The sequence below is a fragment of the Styela clava genome, chromosome 10 (assembly GCF_964204865.1).
Source record: "Styela clava chromosome 10, kaStyClav1.hap1.2, whole genome shotgun sequence".
NCBI lineage: Eukaryota > Metazoa > Chordata > Ascidiacea > Stolidobranchia > Styelidae > Styela > Styela clava.
Window position 1 is genome coordinate 10235091 of NC_135259.1, and position 15935 is coordinate 10251025.

General features: G+C 36.7%; 1 protein-coding gene across 1 annotated transcript; it reads right to left on the minus strand.

Annotated features, from left to right (window-relative positions):
- Positions 1–506: 506 nt before the first annotated feature.
- On the minus strand, positions 507–5993 carry LOC120337553 (exocyst complex component 4-like). Its single transcript, XM_039405375.2, has 5 exons — positions 3833–5993; positions 3195–3368; positions 2360–2535; positions 1968–2082; positions 507–1308 (listed from the first exon to the last, which is right to left on the minus strand). The coding sequence occupies exons 1-5, from the start codon at positions 5936–5938 to the stop codon at positions 1108–1110; spliced, it is 2772 nt and encodes a 923-aa protein (XP_039261309.2). The 5' UTR covers positions 5939–5993; the 3' UTR covers positions 507–1107.
- Positions 5994–15935: the final 9942 nt, after the last annotated feature.

Sequence of the window (15935 nt, forward strand, 5' to 3'; positions counted from 1 at the left end):
CACCGCCCCCCCTATATGGTTCATACATTTACGAAAGAGATCTCTGTTACACTTACAAGAAATGAATGTATTGTTAGGTCAAAAACGTTGTAGCTTACTATCAGTTTGCGTAAATTCAATTTAAGGGTCAGCGAAAAATACAGGACCATCAGGTCAGTGGTTCGTCAACCATGTCATATATAACGAACGATACGCGGGCGCATGCTGGTTACATTTAAAACAATAGCAAGTTAGTTATTCACTTGAAACACCTATTTTGAAATGCTAGAAATTGCTGCGAGTAATATCGAAGTAATAAACACAGAGCCTTTGCCGAATTTTGAAGGTTTTGTTTGTCAGTTTGTTTGTTTTTTCTTCTATGTCAGAGTGACCAAAATAAATACGATTGATGTTTGATTATATGTTTCCTTTATATCACAACTTTGTTCACAGATCAACGGCCTAATCCTATTGTGTACCATGACTGCTGTCCGGATCCTAGTGTTGGCAGAGAATGCGGCGAATGATACATATATATCGATTCAGATTTAATACATAATTTAACATGTCCTGTATGCATCTGAACAAATTTTTCTGAAAGTTGCCAACTCTAACCGATGAAAACAAAAAATATTATAATATTAACGCTATTAATTTTAATGATGTAATATTTCGTAATTCAACAGAATGGAACATCATTATGAAAAATAGTGTTGTGATAAATCGAAAAATGATCTGTGGTATAATAATTTTTCCAATTAGAAAATCACTTTGCCACAATATATATAGGGGGCCCATGAAGTCTTAAAATTGCAAAGGGAATTTATAGATACCATATATTGTTTTGGCCCTAACAGATGTATTAAATAAAGTAAAAATACTGATTATAAAACAACAAACCTGGTTAAGATACATTGAGAACGGACTTCAAAACAAAATTGAAATTGTAAAGAGACTTTACGAACACCCATATCAAGTAAGTCATTCTAGGTACATAAAGCTGCAATTAATAAGAGAATATATAAGCATAGATACAATTCATTTCTATCACTTGTGTAGATGAATGAAATCAGGAAAAACATAGATTGCACATACAGTGTTGATTAAAATATCACAAATATTTTCAAATTAATTATCTTCTTCTTCAAGTTGAAGTTTAGCAGCTTGTTCACTTTTATGAACTTGCTCTCGTATGATTTCTCTCAACCGCTGAATTCTCGCAAGTCTTGTACTTTCACTTCCGCTACCGGGTCGACTCCTGTGCAGTAATTCTACAGCTTGTACATAATCATCTTCTTCAAATTGAACTCCCTGTTCGACCACTATGCTCTGAATAAGAAAATAAGTACTTGCTGATGATATTAGTAAAAGATATTGTTTGATTGGCACTTCGTGCTAAAAGTTTGGAAGGAGCTTGCCATTGCATCCCTGGTTACCCTGCACACGTTTGAACCTTGTCGGGGTATCTGTGTGTCGAGGATTACTGGCATCCATCTTTGTCATAGGGCAGTGGTTCCCAACCCCTTTATGGCTCGCGACCCGCTTTTAGCACTCCCCTGCTCCCCATTCCGGTGGTATTTAGAGTGTTAATATGATTGGTAGATTCCAAATCAAATTATGTTCAAACAATTCATGCTCAACAAAGTGCTGTGGAATGACCTCATCAAAGAATGTAATTAGGAAGGACTGGGAGTTTTCGTGTGCGGGAAAGTGTAGAATCAGTTCTACGCCTAGCCTCCTGCCCCTCCCCAACATCTCTGTGGCAATGGGTCCCGGTTGGGAACCGCTGTCATAGGGTGTGTCAGAGTATTAATTAGGTCTATTTTTGTCATGGGGTGATCCATATAACTGCAGATCAGCCGAAATGAACCAGCCAAGAGACAGTTCATCACAGAAATTATGAAATGAATAATGTGGCAGTGAACACAACGCACGTATATAACTTTTGGTCCAACATAATATATCCGAATTTATGTCTAGTTAGTTACCTGTAGGTCATCAACAGAATGATATAACATTTCATAATACAATCTTGCAGAATCTAGATGGGATTCTCGAGACATAGTAGCATGTGTGATAACTTGCTGTAACGCGAAGATGTTTCTGCAAAAAAGGCCAAGATAATAAAAATGTGATCCAATATCCACACGAACAAGTTGACAATTGTATTAAAATTACTGGCATATTCACAGGAAATTTGCTTGAAACAAGGTCACACACATTCAACCAGAAGTAAAGTTATGGGTTGCCACTGCAAGAGCTATTGAAACTAAGCAGATGTATGGTGGTGCATTGTGCACCCGCGAAACAGTTACGATTACGATGAGGTGAATCTATCGCACAAAGTATTAAAGACTTCTGATATGAAATTATTACCCACCGGCACATTCTTTTTATTCCAGAATGTGTAATTCTGTTGATAAATCTTGATCCATGAATTAGGATAGCAGATATCATGTGACCCAGTCCTTCAAATACGTAGCTCTGTTTGTGAGGTTGTAATGCAGAACGAAACACTTCATCCATGGATGATATGACTGAAGCAAGCTTGATGACCTATTGGATTAGGTGAGATCAGACGAAACTTGGTTAAATTGATTGACAATTGGTATCAACACCAAATTTCATTACTACTGAAGTTGCCTAGGCACATTACACAAAGAAAGCGATATATTCCTATAAATATACTATTCAAAAATATTCAAATTTAAAGCTTGGTATAAGATACAAATTCTTTGGTCATCTTTACTTAGTGGTGGGAGAGTATCTTTTCCTAACAGGTCAACTGAAAGTGAACGCCCTGATCTATGAATTGACAGTTGGGCAGACCATTTGGACAACGTCAAACTTAGTACCAACTGGGCGTTTTAACAAATTTTGGGCACAATAAGGCTGGCACATGCAGCCAACAGAAGCAGAAACATACCCTGATAATATATTACATATTAGCATTTGCCAATGTCTACTCCTCTTTTGAGTATAAGTACAATATTAAGTTTAAAATAACAAGTAGGCTAAGGCTACTATAATAATATTCTAAGGTTCTATCTTATTAAATCTTTAAAATCATGTTACAGCAAAAATGAAATTTAACAGCAAATCTAAATATCTGAATTCTAGCTATAGATTCTTCAAATAATAAAATTCCATTGAAGCTGAATTCTCTTAAAATAATTCTTTCACACAACTTCCATCTGGTTAATAATAAGTCTTACCTGTGCATCCCGTTCCATATTATCGATGGTTCTGATGTCAAAGTTGCTCTTTTTACACATTGGAATCAAGTAGTAAAAACAGTGAATTCGAACTTCAATATGAAGACACAATAAACACACTTCACTCATACTATTATAATCTCTACAGAGTTGATTCAACATAAGCATTGTGTCCTGAGGCAAAAAAAAAAAATATTGATAAAAATAAAATTTCATACTGAAAAAAAAACATTATTATGGTATACAGAAATGAATTGTTTCAAGCAAGGTTCAGTTTATTACTTCTTGTAAGTTGTATCAAACTTAATGAATGTAAAATACTTAAATTGCGCTTGCGTTGAGTGGAATAAAAAGTAGTGTTTGATATTGACTTCAATTAATATAACAAAATACTTTTCCAATTAGGTACAGAGTAAGTAAATAAAGAATGAAACCTACTCTATAGCAGTATTTACCATCCCTATTTGATAAGAATAATTCTTCCAATGAAATTTTAGAATTGAAATATATATATTCATGATTAAAATTGCATATTTCAAAAGATATTTTAAATTCAGCCATATTGTAGGCAGAGATTCCTCCAAGTAGTAAATCATATTTCTGTGTAAATGAATAAAAAAATCTTTTTTGTCTATTACCTGTGGAGCTGTTGGATTAATCTCAGTGAGCAGAAGATTAAGTCGTTTGACGAACCATTGCAAACTTTCGTGCAAATTTGCAATAGCGGTAAGGTCAGTGACATCTTCTACAAATCCACCAGTTGGTATTGGTTCATCCCCTACTCTCGACACAAAATATTGACCTTCTTTATAAAAATCTTTGAGTAACTGATGAGAGTATTTATTATGAGTATTCGTTTTTTGTACGGGTCGTTGAACGATTGCCCAATTCTCCAGATTTCTTAAGAATTTATTAGAATCGGCTTCCCGAACCCACGAAGCACTGATAATTCTTTGATCTTCAGACTGTGGTTGCACTACTCCTCTGTACGATTGAATCAAAGTTTCCTTGTATTCATGTAACAGAGAACAAGCCATTGCCAAAAACTGGTCGTGATATCCTCCTAAATTTGTCATGAGTGAATGTAAGTCCCACATGCATTGATCAACAACAACCGCACTTTGAAGTAATGAGTTGCAAGATGAATTCAGTTTTTTATTGCTAGATGTATCCATAAGGGCTTTCAGGGGATCGGTGACTTTACTTGAAGCGTCAAAACTTTTCTTCATTTCGTATTGGATCTGCCTGATGAAAACATTTTGAATATAATCAGTGATGAAATCATTGAGCAGACATTTTCTCCCTCCGGAGTAATGCATTTCACTTTCAATTTCTTTAATGAAATTGTTGAGAGGTCCAAAAATGAGAGTAATATTCCTTGAATTGGGTTTGCAAACTTTTTGAGCTGTGATATTATGGTCAACTAGTTCTTGAGTGCTTGCGTCTTTAGTACCAGCGTTTATTCTTTGTTCAGCTCTCTGTTCACGTAAGTAAGTATTCATTGATATTGCATGAGAAGATGCCTCAAAACGAAAAAGCTTAGCAACACGAGGACGGGTTGCACGCTTTCTTGAAAAATGGGATGCAAAACTGCCACTTTGTACATCATTAAAACCAGTGTTTGCTAGTTGAGAATTAGCAGATGCATTGTCAAAATCTAAATACTCTTGTAATATAGCTTGCAGCACAGATTGGATTTTAGACCAAACCTCCTCCATGTCATAAAGCTGGACATCCATTGAACCATCTGAATTTTTGCTCGCAGATTGAGAAATTAAATGTAATATGTGTTCGTGAGCACTGGCAATGCATCGAAACTTTTCAAACAGCTTTTCTAATAATTGTAAAAGACGTTCTGGGTTATCTCCTTCGTCACCTTGCTTGTAGAAAAGATCAGTAATTTCTACAGTAGTATGTGTAACAATCATATTTATATGCCGATCCATTTTAACTTTGGTAGCTTCTATGGCATCTGGAATCTTGCCTAAAAGGCCGAGAGAAAGCACCAATATTGCCATTAGACGAAACGGATCTTTTTCTGGATCTTTCGTAACATCTTCAAGCTTTTCAACATCGTTTAAATCATATTTCACTTCAGAATCTCTGTCACTTGCTTTCACAGAATTAAAATACAGTTGTTTGTGTAGCTCCGTTATAAAGCCCTCATGCATTGTTACTCTGCGACTCAACAATTCATTTCTTATATCATTCAAGGCTTCAACCTTAATTAAATCATGAGTGAGTAAACGAAGTATTTTTAGAATCAATTGAGTAGCGTGAAGGTAATACTTTTGTTTCATGAACTGATCGATATTCTCAGGGGCTGCTTTCACCTCCTCAATATCATCGAGAAGTTGTAAAACTCGTTTATACTTGACACCTTCCTTCCATAAATTACGAAGCTCATCTTGTCTACAATGTAACAAAGATTTACATTGAAGAAGGCTTTCTTTCACATGTTTTATGCGGCTACGAGATTCAGAAATCCGTTCGCCAATTTTTCCAAACTGCTTGATCGTCTTGGCAAGTTCTTCATAGTTTATTGCAACCATTTCATCAAGTTTTTCATCGTTCTCAGTGAAAGCTTCTTCCAATCTCTCTTTTTCTTGATCTCGTTGACGGTCATCATCGCTTGATGCCAATGTCCGAATAATGGACATCAGTAATCCTGACGGATCTCTAATAAATCCAGCTCGACCAACACCAGCTACGCTGGCACGAGCTTTTCCGTCCGAGGAATCCATGGTTTTCCCAAGGAATTCCTTTTATGTTAGCTATAACTGAACAGAGAAAGATAAAATATTATGCTACAGTGCTATGTTAGATAACGTAGGAAGGTAAATCAGAAAAATGCAGCATAGAATCAATCAAACACTTCACAGGTATAAATCATGGAGACAATTTTCTTCATATTATATATGACACATTTATATGCCTACTACTCCATACTCTGAACTTTGAAGGCTTTGCAAAAGCATTATTAATGCAGGATGATTATTACATCGCTGAAATAAGCAGAGACATTCAAAGTGCGGTACAAACCAGAAAAGAATTATATTGGTTGTAACTTAGGATAGGATTTACATATTTATCCCGGAGGAGAGGAAAGTCGATAAGACCATTCCAAGTCGGGTATGGGATTAGTTAACTTTTTGTCAAACACTGATATGATTTAGCTTCCTTACTGACTTTGCATCCTATTCTACATCTACTGATACTTTTAGTGCAAATTGACAGCTATGAACTTGAACCAGTATCATAATATTTTTACAAGTTTCTAAAACAAAATTGGCTTCAATGTGTGTGTTTTTACATTCATTATATTAAAATTAAGAGGTTAGAATCATGTGACAAAAATTAATGTGATGTCACCAAACATGAAACATAATAAGTTGAAAACACAATTATACAAAAAATTCCAACCGTTTTTATTTGAGTAATATTTAGGGTCTTGTGTAGTTTCGTACCTTATGTACTTCTAGTGGGCGTAGCATAACAATTTTTTGATATGTCAGTCCCAACCCCCATCTGACTACGCCATCCAAAAATTACGTCACTACGACATCACAATCACGTCATAGAGCTTGCCAAATATATGTACAATCGCCCGAAATGGCATTGGCGCCGACGATAAAGAACTGACTGTTCGATTTCGGGTGCTCGTTTGCGCGTCCTGGATGGCAGTTCGTATAGTTTGAAGGGCTCTATTACATCACTGTGACGTCGTGTTGACGTAATTTTTGAATGGTGTAGTCAGGTCAGCAGGTGGGGGTTAGGATTGATACGTGAAAAAATTGTCATGCTACGCCCACTAGAAGTATGTTAGGTACGAAACTACATGAGACCCAATATTTAGTACTAACGTTTTAATATAATAAAACATTCAATATATATATATATATACAGTGGATCAGGGACAAAAATTATGGCTAAATCATTGCCACCATCCAAATGGAACAGAATTTTATCCGAATAATTTGCGCATATAGACTATTACAGTCTGCTGGTCAGACAAATCAGTCACACAGATATAGGATGATTTATACACCTGGTAACAATATCTGGATATACGGTTTAATTAAGACAACAAGATTAGATTAGTCTACTTCAGTACCGGTAAGTGGGAAAAACTTAGATGTAAATCATCACTTATATTACATCACTTATCATTATAACTTATACTTGAGAACTCTAAACATAATTTTGGTTGATTGAATATTAAAACTTTGTTATTGCATCAATGTTTCAATATCTGATATTGAAAAACACTTAATCACAGTTTTAGCTATGTATATTCATCAAGGGAGGCGGACAACTCGACTACACGGATAACTCACCAGAGACAACTCGACTACCTAGAGCAGTGTTCTTCAACTTTTTTTATCGAAGTATACCTTTTACAGTTTCTCAAGAACTTTGTATACCTTACAAAAACCAATGTTTATTTAAGGCTCAAATAAACAATAAATTTTAGTCACATATTGTACTGCAATATCATCATGCAATCTAATAGGCTAGTGACCGCAAGTTATAAATTTGACTGACTGCCTTAGCGTCGACGGGAACAATGTTTGACATAAATCAAACAAAGTGCATGCACTGCATGGCATCCGAAATCACCAACCCAGACGCATGCCCGTATTATCTATATAATTTGTGATGTAACAACGTGCTCACGTCGGTTCTTAGCGTTAATAACATTTCACATTTCATGTGCGCCGCGTTTGCATTGTTGTATCCAATTGCATATTTTATAGGCTGTACACCTTTCGTATACCGGTACCCTTTATCAGTTGTATACCCAACTTATGGTCTGGTATACACTTGGGTACACCGTATACCCGGTTGAAGAGCACTGACCTAGAGGCCTGGTGAGTTGTCCGTCTTTTGGCATTTTTTTTTTTTTTTTTTTTGATAAATTAATAATATAAATCATTACATACAGATGAGACAGTATAAATTCCATAACAAATATTGATCATTTGTATCCATATTGTAGCATATCCGTTGTAAATCCCATTTGTTGTCATCATCAATTATATGTTCCATGATGCCATTTACCATTATTTTAATTAATGCATGAAAAAGAAAATTTTAAGAATTAGTTCAACTTCATTACGATATATACTTCTAGTCATATTTATATATATCTGCATAATAAATCAAGTTCTTCACAATAATTAGGTAAATTTCTCAGTCGTTCTATATTTCTCCTACACTTTATTGAATTTCTTATATTATTGACTACATTATTCACTCTTGGCATTACATTTTCAAAAATCACTGCATTTCTTTGCAGCCAAATTTTATATCTTGCAGTACATATCAATAAAATAATAGCATTTTTTTCTATATTGGTCAAATGTACATAATTGTTGTGTCTTAAATCTAATAATATACACAGTTCATAATTTATTAAGTTGCCACTGTTAGTTATTTTCATGATAATAGAAAAAACATAATCATACAATTGTTTCACAAACGAGCAATTCCAGAATAAATGTGTTATAAATTCAGCTTCTTTGTCACAAAATACACATAGGTCATCCCCAGCAATATATTTAATTCTTGACATTGTTTTAAGCGGTAAAGCGAGAATTTTATTATGAATATTCAAACATGCTGTTCGAATATCCCCATTGTTTAGAAATACAATTCTTTCACTTTTCAAAGTAGCAACAATTTTATCATATAAAGTTCTATGATTCCCCTGCCTTACATCATTTATAGTGATATTATGCACTCTTATGAACTCTAGAATACATTTATAATGCCTATTAGGTTGAATAGAATGATATACACTATTATTTACAGGTAAATTATAACGAACACTTAGATGTTGACCTATATTGAATTCAATTAAATTAAAAACAGTTGTATAGCTTATATTATTACTATTATTTTGTCTCCAATTACAGTATTGAACTGCGCACATTGCATACAGACAGTTAACGAAAATGGGTATGTTTATTATGTCATAACCCCCTGTATTCTTTGCTTTACATAACGTCTCGATTTTTATTCTTGATGGTCCATCAAAAATAAATTTTTCAATCATTTCATTGATTCTCTTTCCAATCTTTGTGGGCATTGGAAACACTCTAGCTAGATATACTGATATAAGCACAAAGGTAGTAATTTCATTTTTACTATTAAGCATTTACCTTCCAACGTCAGAGGTACAGTTTTAGATAATTCTTCTGTCATTGACTTTACTTTCCTAGCACATATGTCCCAGTTATGTTCACTAGTATCTTTATTGGCAAAAATAACATTCAATACTTGCAACTCATCTACTACTCTTACATTTTGATGAAAATTAGCATATCTCCATATCCCAATACGTAGTATTTTTGTTTTCTTTAAGTTGAGTTTCATCCCTGTAGCTATTTCGAATCTTTTTATTATTTCCAGGGCTTTATATAGTGAAGTCTTGTTCCTTAGCGTCAAAGTGATGTCATCTGCATATCCAACATTTTTGATTTCCTCATTTCTTGGTATTTGTATTCCCTGAATTTCTTTATGTGAATTGATATATATTACCATGGGTTCTATAGCTATTATAAACATGTACATGCTCAGTGGGTCTCCTTGTCTAATGCCTCGTTCAAGTTGAATTGCTTCACTCAGGTATCCATTTAATAAAATTGTTGTTTCTGATGTGCTATATATAGATTTAAGTATACTAATTAATTTATTCTTCATTCCAAATTGTTCAAGTGTTCTATACAGGAAATCCTGGTCAATAGTATCAAATGCTTTATTAAAATCCAATGATAGATATAGAGATTCACCAGTTTTATTTTGCTCCTGTACACATATATCCCTTAGTATTGTCAAAACATCAGAAATTCTTCTTTCAGGAAGTGCAGCTTGATTTTTATCTATAATTTTTTTTTGGCATTTTCTACCGTGGTGTTTTAGGTCTATAGAAATGCGTTTTTGAAAATTTAATGGTAAATATGCCGACTGGAATTAAAGCCTGAAATCTCGTGAAATGGGGTATTACCTATAGTGGTGGTAGCATAAAAGTCATATTGGGGATGGCAAAATACGATCGAAAGGTGGCAGATTAGGGATGACAAAATAGGGTCGAAAAGTCAAATTGGGGATGGCAAAATGCGGTCGAAGCGTGGCAGATTAGGGATGGCGAAATGCGGTCGAATGGTGGTAGATTAGGGATGGCAAAATGCGGTCAAAATGCGGTCGAAGCGTAGTGGCGGATTAGGGATGGCAAAATGCGGTCGAAGCGTGGTGGCAGATTAGGGATGGCAAAATGCGGTCGATGGGTGTCAGTTTTTGCCAAATCGACTGTCATAATGCACTGTATAGTATACAGATAACAATTAACAATTGCCTCAAAATTACAAAGAAATATGGCCAAAGTGTTTAGATTTGGGACTGATGAAATGGATTAGTACCTGTCAAATTCGGGCTGGCAAAACACAGTCGATGGGTGTCAAAATGGGATGGCGAAATGGGGTCGAAGCGTGGCAGATTAGGGATGGCGAAATGCGGTCGAAGCGTGGCAGATTAGTGATGGCAAAATGCGGTCGAAGCGTGGTGGCAGATTAGGGATGGCAAAATGCGGTCGAAGCGTGGTGGCAGATTAGGGATGGCGAAATACGGTCGAGAAGCGTGGCAGGTTAGGGATGGCAAAATACGGTCGAAGCGTGGCAGATTAGGGATGGCGAAATGCGGACGAAGCGTGTCAAATTGGGGGTGGCGAAATATGGTCGATTCCTGTCAGGTTGGAGATGATGAAATATGGTCGATGCGTGTCAGATTAGGGAGGGCGAAATAGGGCAGTGGGTTGACGGGTGTCATGTCAAGGATGGCGAAATGCGTGTCAGATTTGGAAACGAACATTGTCAAATTTAAGGAACTAATCTGATCAGTGTTTCACATTTTAAAATTCATTTAAAAGGTATTGTCCGATTTTACATTTGTCTTATTTTATGATTAATTTTAATGTTTTATATATTATTACATTTTTCGCATCAAGTCTTGAACATTTTTTTTATATTTTTCTGATTAATAATTTTAATACAATCTTTTAATGTTTGATATATTATTACGTTTTTCTCATCAAGTTTTGGGTACTCCTGAAGTATGCGCACCAAGATGTCGCACAACCTGAACCCTAACCTGGTACACAACCTGAGTTCAGGTGGTACGCCATCTTGTTGCGCATATTTCAAGAGGTCTGCATTGGCTGTAGGCCGCGAGCCGAGGCCCTGAAAAACGCCTAGAAAGTGAGTTTCGTAGCGCACATCTGGTAACTATATTTATTCTTCAGTTTTGTATCAAAATGAACATACTGAACGCATTACAGCTTGTTCCCACTAACGGAAGTTGCACATTTTCTGTAAATCAGCCTTCAAAAATCGTGATGCAAAAGTTGGATATCAAGGGGATTCCCCGAAAATCAATGATCATAGGCTTAAAACGACAGAGCATGGAATGTCGCTTTCATTTCATATATGCCATCGAACGCATCAATTTTTTATGCGATAAGATCACAAATTATCTCCTTAAGCACAAAAACACAAGTTAATCGGTTAAAACCCTGGTGCTAAATTCGATATAAGGTGGTTCCCAGAAAATCAATAACCATAGGTTTACAATACAGCAAAAGAACTATGCAATTCAAGAGCCCAGCTGCATTTAACACTAATGTATTTCTGCAGCGTTTTGTCTGACCAAAATCAGCCTCCCTCGCACAAGCAACAAAGAACGGTATAAGATGTTGCATTTATTTTATAAAAGCCATCAAGCGCATTTATTTTTATGCAATGAAGTCACAAAAACACTAATAATGAAAAAAGAGAAATTGACACTGAAAAGTCAAGAAAATTGAATGAATGAATGACACTATCACATATCTGTAAGAATCTAATAAATTATAATTTCAATATCTAATTCATTTTCATCTGTCTCGGTTTCGAAAATCGACTTTTCCTCTATTAGTTCACACTGGTTTTGGCAGTCAACACAAAAACAAAATTCTGTACAATTGAGGTTGTTTTTGGCACATGTGCATAAATTAGTTTGGCACCTATTCTTCTTGCACTTGCAGTTTGCCAACTCAAGAACTGATTTGGGGGCTGGAAGTAGATCCATCCATTTAACTTGCAAAACGCCATCATCAAGAACCCATCCATGGCCAATAGGTGAAGGAATAATTGGCTTTGGTTCTAGGCAAAGGTGATGAATTGCTGCCTGGTAATTTGCCCTCAGAACATGCTCCTTTAGTGAATCACTGTTGGGTGGAAGGGTGTGATCCATGTGTTTGCCTGTTTTGAAAAGACGTGCCCTGGCATCGTTTACATTTTTCATATTCTCTCCATACAGCGAGCAAACAAATTCCTCAGCTCTATTCATTGATGCCTCGTTAACGTCAAAAGATCTTCCTAGTTGAGCAAAAAACTCAATGAATTTTGACTCCTCCAACACCAGTTTGATGGGCTTCACTTTTCCTTTTCCATAAAAGGAGGACACGCTATCACAGCCAGTGAATGCATGTGCTCCTACCATAGCCATTGGAGCCGATGGGTGGATTTGGCTCAGATAACAATGTATGGCACCAACATCAATAACCCGTCTACCTTTGGCAACGCCAGTTTCAAACCAAAGAGAACAACCCAAATTGTCATATTTTGCAATGCACAGTATGAGCACGTCCGTGTCTGGTGACTGGATTACTATAGAGTTGCAAGAGTTAGCGGCAAACTTAGCGTGAAGCATTAGACGGGTGTCAGCCTCTTCATGAGAGCATTCCAATTCATCTACTGTTGCAATTGTTGGAGTATGCGATGTACTAGCAAAGCAAATTTTCAGATAAGATTCCGCATAGCCGATAAACAGTGTGAAGTCAAGACTTTGGACATTCTGACTCCAAGATTTAATAAAAAATTCCATCAGGAGCTCCTTGTTTTTTCCGCAGGATAAGTACTTTTTCCACTGGAGTGGTATCCTCTGGCTCTCTGAATAAATTTCATTTTCTCTTGTTTGGCAAACAGCTTGATGCTTAGCCCTCCGATGTCTTTCTGCGTTCTTAATGCTTATTGAGGGGTATCTATCCATTACAAGATGCACAACCTTTGCACAACTTTCCTGGGCAATTTTCACCAACTTCAAAAGGTATAGTGCGGCAAGATCTCCAAATGTTTTGGGAATATTCCTGTGGTTGATGCTTTGTAGAACAGCCATTGCATCTAGTATCCAAACTGATTCGGTTGGTAATCCTTTCGCAATAGAAGATGGTATACTTTCGCAGAGGTAATGCATCAGTTTTGCTTTGGATGTCCTCATTAGGCCTCCGTCTGTGTATGCCAACGACAAGGGCAAAGGGCCAAGAGAGTATTTGAGCAAATCCTCAATCTTGATACCTCTCTCTCTTCCTATGATTGCAAGACGCGCCATCAGATTTCTTTCAGACTTTAAATCCATCTCCTTTTGACTGCATTTGGTCTTAATTATTTTTCCAACACTTGAAAACGATTTTAATTTCAAATTACTTATAGTATCATGAAAACTTTTCTTGTTTGATAAAAGCCGATCTTTGCAGAACTGAGTGAAGCAGAATCTTCCTCTCTCTTCAGCAGTCATAATATCACTGGCAATTACTTTGGGAACTACGACTCCTGAAACAATATGTATAAGATCCTCATATTCACGTGAAAAGGGGTTTATAAAACCTTCCATACACTCAATAATGCGACAAATGGCTGATTCTTCTCGTACGGAATGAGGTTTATCAAGATCTTTCCTATCACGCCCTTGCGAGTCTCTCCCAGCATACCCAAAGCATGCCTTTGTTATTTGTGCCCTTTCTGGGTGTGATAATATCCACCTCTGAGAAGCACCTTTGTTGAGGGTGAATCCTACCATTCCACCTTTCGTTTTTGTATCTCTGTTGCACGTTTGCTCTATTGCCATATCGCATGCAACTTGTGAAAATCCATAGCGTGCTTGTCTCTGAACCACAAATTCTCCATTTACAAACATGTTATGAACATCTGGGTGGGTCTCTTGAAGAGACATCATCTCAAGATAATATATTGGTAAGTATCGGGCATATTTGTTGCGGTTAGTGATGAACATCCATGGACACATGGCACGGACAGCAGACAAATGCAATGCCCAGTTCCCTTCTTTTGTGGCACGCAGAAAAAGAAGAAGAATTTCAATCATCTCAAGGTAAGAAGACCAGAACCTGAAAGTTGGGCATTTTGATTTTGACTTGATAAATCCAACATATTTCTGGTACACAGTGTTGTACTCAGGTGAGACAGCAACTTCTGCATACATATGCGAAGCGAAATGTTCTTTCAAGTCAGATATGACTTTTTTCACAAGATTGTAATCAGTTTCTGAAATTTCCTCTAGGAAAGACTGCCATCTAAGACGATGAAGAGCTTCATAAATCAGCTTGTGGCACCTTACGCTTCGATTATAATGATGTCCACTTAGCACTCCAGTGAGAGAACCTTTTGCACAAAGTTCTGCTTCGATGATTATATCACGAAGGCCTGCATCGCCAAACCACTTACCTATGCAAGCTAAGTAAGTCATAGCAGTGTGAAATTCACCAAGTCGAAGAACGGTTCTGTTTTTAAATAGTTCCGTCTGCCACCGTATTGTCTGAGCCTTAGAGTAAATAGCCTGATCGAAAACAATTACTATTGTCTGCAACTTGAGTTTATCTGCAATCTGAACACTTCGTTCCAGGACAGTCAAGACTGTGTCCATTTCTGTAGGGCTTGCATCAATTACAGGCAAATATCCTACAGATGATAAAAGGGGAACATTTTGCACCAGCTTTGTATTAAATCCTGTCCATGTAGGAAAAAAAGATTCTTCGCTGTCCCCTGGAATCCTTGTGAGAATATAGGCCTGGTCAAGCTTTCGGGCATATTCCTGTACCACAAAACTGCATCTAGTTGTCACTACGCTCTCATCAATCTGTTGCGGTGCGGCTTTCTTTTGTCCACGATATGCAACTAGACCAGAAGATGAAGGCTGAAATGAGCGTTTTCTATCACGTGAAAGTCCTGCTGTAGGTTCCAAATACCCAGATACTTGTTCACATTCAGGAATAGTTCTCTGTACTATTATACCATTAGTATTATGAGTGGTGCCCTTTCCAGTAGATGTCTCTTCCCCAAAATCGTTATTATCCCACACAAGCGTCACAGGCCGATTTGATTTGATACATGATGGAATAGAGATGGGACCCTTCAGCTCTTGTAAGGTGGCCAGAGCAGTGTCGTATTCTAAAACAAGAGTATTGGACACACAGTGCCCCAGACCGTTGAGGAGGGTAATCAACGAGGCTGATCCAGTCAAATGACGGACTGCCATAGCAAGTGACATGTGCATTCTTCCGCCCTTGGATAGGTAAACAATATCCTGGCAGATGGAGTAGATTTTTTTTGACATTCTTTCTCCTACTTCTACAAAAAAAGGATCAGAGATTAACCCAGTAATCCAACTAATAAATTGAACCAGCAACTTTGGTACAGATTTTTTCACTGCATTATCATCGAAGTGCTCTGAAGTGGGAGGCCAGTGTTGAAAAGAAGGGTCATGGTCATTAATAACATTTCTGAGATACATCGCAGAAGCAAATATTTGCTGTGGATTAGTTGCAGGAGGCGCGGATGGTTGCGAACATGTTGGTTGCTCATTCTCAGAATCGTCTTCCATTTCTGCCTCCGAAACAGTGTATGTGACAGT

Excerpts from the sequence above, each read along its gene's own strand:
- LOC120337553 (XM_039405375.2), bottom strand. The coding sequence starts at position 5,938 with ATGGATTCCTCGGACGGAAAAGCTCGTGCCAGCGTAGCTGGTGTTGGT. Across the intron at positions 3,369-3,832 it reads TTAATCCAACAGCTCCACAG|GACACAATGCTTATGTTGAA; the intron begins GTAATAGACAAA and ends TTTTTGCCTCAG. Across the intron at positions 2,536-3,194 it reads ATATGGAACGGGATGCACAG|GTCATCAAGCTTGCTTCAGT; the intron begins GTAAGACTTATT and ends CTAATCCAATAG.